Here is a 2406-nt window from a genome sequence, read left to right on the forward strand (position 1 = left end):
GGTGGTTTCTGCCATGTGTGGTTGGTGGCCCTCGGGTCCATGGCGCACTGTTAGGGCTCGGCTGGACCGGCCTTTGCCATCCGCGCTGCCTGGGCTGAGGAGTGGCGGGCAGGCGTGTGTGGAAGGGAGACCTGCAGCGCCCCTGCTGGAGGGAGCCGGCACTGCTAGGGCTGTCTGGGTCGCTAGCGGCCTCTGTGCGTTCGTTAGAATTTCAATTTACATCTGGAAAACGATCACAGACACTGTGATTCTCTACCCTTTTCTTTTCAGAGGCGTAATAGATACCTTTTAAAGGATTATGGATGAAGAAAAAATTCTTCCCTCTTTTCTGTACCGCTGGGCCCTTGCACTGTGAATCCAGTCTTACATAAAGGAGAGCTTTAGTCTCATAACTGTGATGACCATTTGTTTCTGGTGTGGGACGGCGCTTTGCTGGGAGCGGGCGCTTTGCTGGGAGCGGGCGCTTTGCTGGGAGCGGGTGCTGTGGGAAGGCTGCGGCTGGGCTCGGGAATGGGGCCTAAGTCGTGCTGCTGTAAAGGAAACGTGCTGGGTACTGCAGCAGTAGCTGAACAAGAGACCCAGACTTTCCCCTTGTTTTGCCCTTTTGGGTCCGTAGTAGCCAAGCTCTGAATCAGCCGATTAGCCCGGTGGTAGGTCCAACAGAGCTTGCCGTTCCATAGCTCCTTGTTTGTACCTTTGGTAGTTACCCAAATAAATACCCATGCAGTATTTATTAGGGGCCTGCTTTAGTTAGGGACCTAGGAGGCATTGGGTGCTTGTGGACTGCTGCTTCGAGTCTGGTACTCGCACAATTCAGATCCCGTGCCTCGGGTGCAGTGCAGGACGCAAGCAGGCGCCACACCTGAGGTCTAGTGGCCACCTCTGAGGGTGGAGGAGCCTGTGGGTGGTCTAAGTGGAAGGTTGGGATTTTGGGGGTCTGTTGTCTTTTCCTGCGGCGTTAATTCGCCAGAAAAGGATTTCTGTTGCAGAACCTGGAGCCAGGGTTGGGGGGCCATGGGAGAGTAGCTGGGTGCTGGTGGGGGTTAACACCCCTGAAGGTGCCCCTTGGAGGAGCGGCCGTGAGAAGGGCGCCCCATCCCCACGGCAGCAGCCGGGCTGCAGGGAGGGGTGGTGGCTGCGGTGGGAGGAGCACTGCGGTGCGGTGGGCGGACCAGGGGCGGGGCCCGGGTGGGCTCTAAAAGTCGGTGCCCACTGGCTCCGCGCTGCCGCGCAACCAGCACATCCCGGCACCTCCTCTGCGGCAGCCGCGCCTTGCGCATTGCCGCAGCGTACGCCCTAGTGGCCGCTCGCTGCTTGCCGCGGCCGGCACCGCCCTCACGGGCTGTGTGCTGGCCCTACGCAGCTGCGGGTGCAGCTGTGGGTGCCGCGGCGCCCCTGTGCTCCAAATCGGTGTGCCGTGCGGCATGGGATAAGACGCAGCCATGGTGCGCCGAGATCGCCTCCGCAGGTGGGTGCGCGCGGCCAGCGCGAGGGGGTGTGGCTGGCTCAAAGCCGCGGTCCGGCACTCGGGTGCGGGCTAGCGCGTTAGGGCTCTGTCCGAGCTGGGGCTGCCAGACCACGACCCCTGCAATGGAGGGAAAGCCCCGTGGGAGGCCTGCATGCCTTTCCTGTGAACTCGATCTTTCTATTTGAGAGGGGATGCCACTTTTACACGTAGTAGAATGTTCAGATCTTCCTGATTTAGGATTTTTTAGAACCGGGCATTGCCCTGGCGCCACTAAGGATTCTAGTCTCTGGTTTCGCCTCTGATGTGATTGAGGATATTTAGACACCTCCCCGCCCCACCGCGCTGTGCTAGCGCGATTTAGGATTTCTGGACGCCAGAATCGCCTTGGCGCGATTTAGGATATTTAGATCTCGGTATCGCCCCTGAGCGTTTTAGGCTATCTGGATCCCGGCATCGCCTTGGCGCGGTTTAGGATATTTAGATCCGGGTATCGCCTTGGCGCGATTTAGGATTTCTGGATCCCGGCATCGCCCTGGTGTGATTTAGGATTTCTAGACCCAAGTTTTACCTCGGCGCGATTTAGGATTTTAACCGGGTATGTCCCTGGCACAATTTAGGATTTTTAGATCACCGCATCACTTCGGTATGATTTAGAATTTCGAGAACCCGGTATTACTGTGGCGCAATTTAGGATTTCTGGACCCGGTTTCACCATGGCGTGTTTTAGGCTTTTAACAGTGGATATCATCTTGGTGCGATTTAGAATTTCAAGACCCAGGTTATTGCTATGGTGCGATTTAGGATTTCAAGACTCGAGTATTGCTATGGCGCAGTTTAGGATTTGAAGACCCTGGTATTGCCGTGGCGTGATTTACCGCATAGGTGTGACTAGAACTTGCATTACGTTATCACCGAGCGTAAGTATTTTTGAGATTTCA

The 2406-nt window shown here is 56.7% G+C and overlaps 1 protein-coding gene across 1 annotated transcript in view; it reads left to right on the forward strand.

The window, feature by feature from the left end:
- The first annotated feature begins 1239 nt into the window (after nt 1-1239).
- The window catches only part of MEST, a 13094-nt gene continuing 11927 nt past the window's right edge, over nt 1240-2406 (forward strand). Inside the window, exon 1 of the mRNA XM_011357238.2 lies at nt 1240-1468. Coding sequence (XP_011355540.1) covers nt 1443-1468 — 26 coding nt within the window. The 5' untranslated portion in view covers nt 1240-1442. The remainder of the gene's footprint in view (nt 1469-2406) is intronic.

This window comes from Pteropus vampyrus, unplaced genomic scaffold (assembly GCF_000151845.1).
Source record: "Pteropus vampyrus isolate Shadow unplaced genomic scaffold, Pvam_2.0 Scaffold33, whole genome shotgun sequence".
Taxonomy (NCBI): Eukaryota; Metazoa; Chordata; class Mammalia; order Chiroptera; family Pteropodidae; genus Pteropus; species Pteropus vampyrus.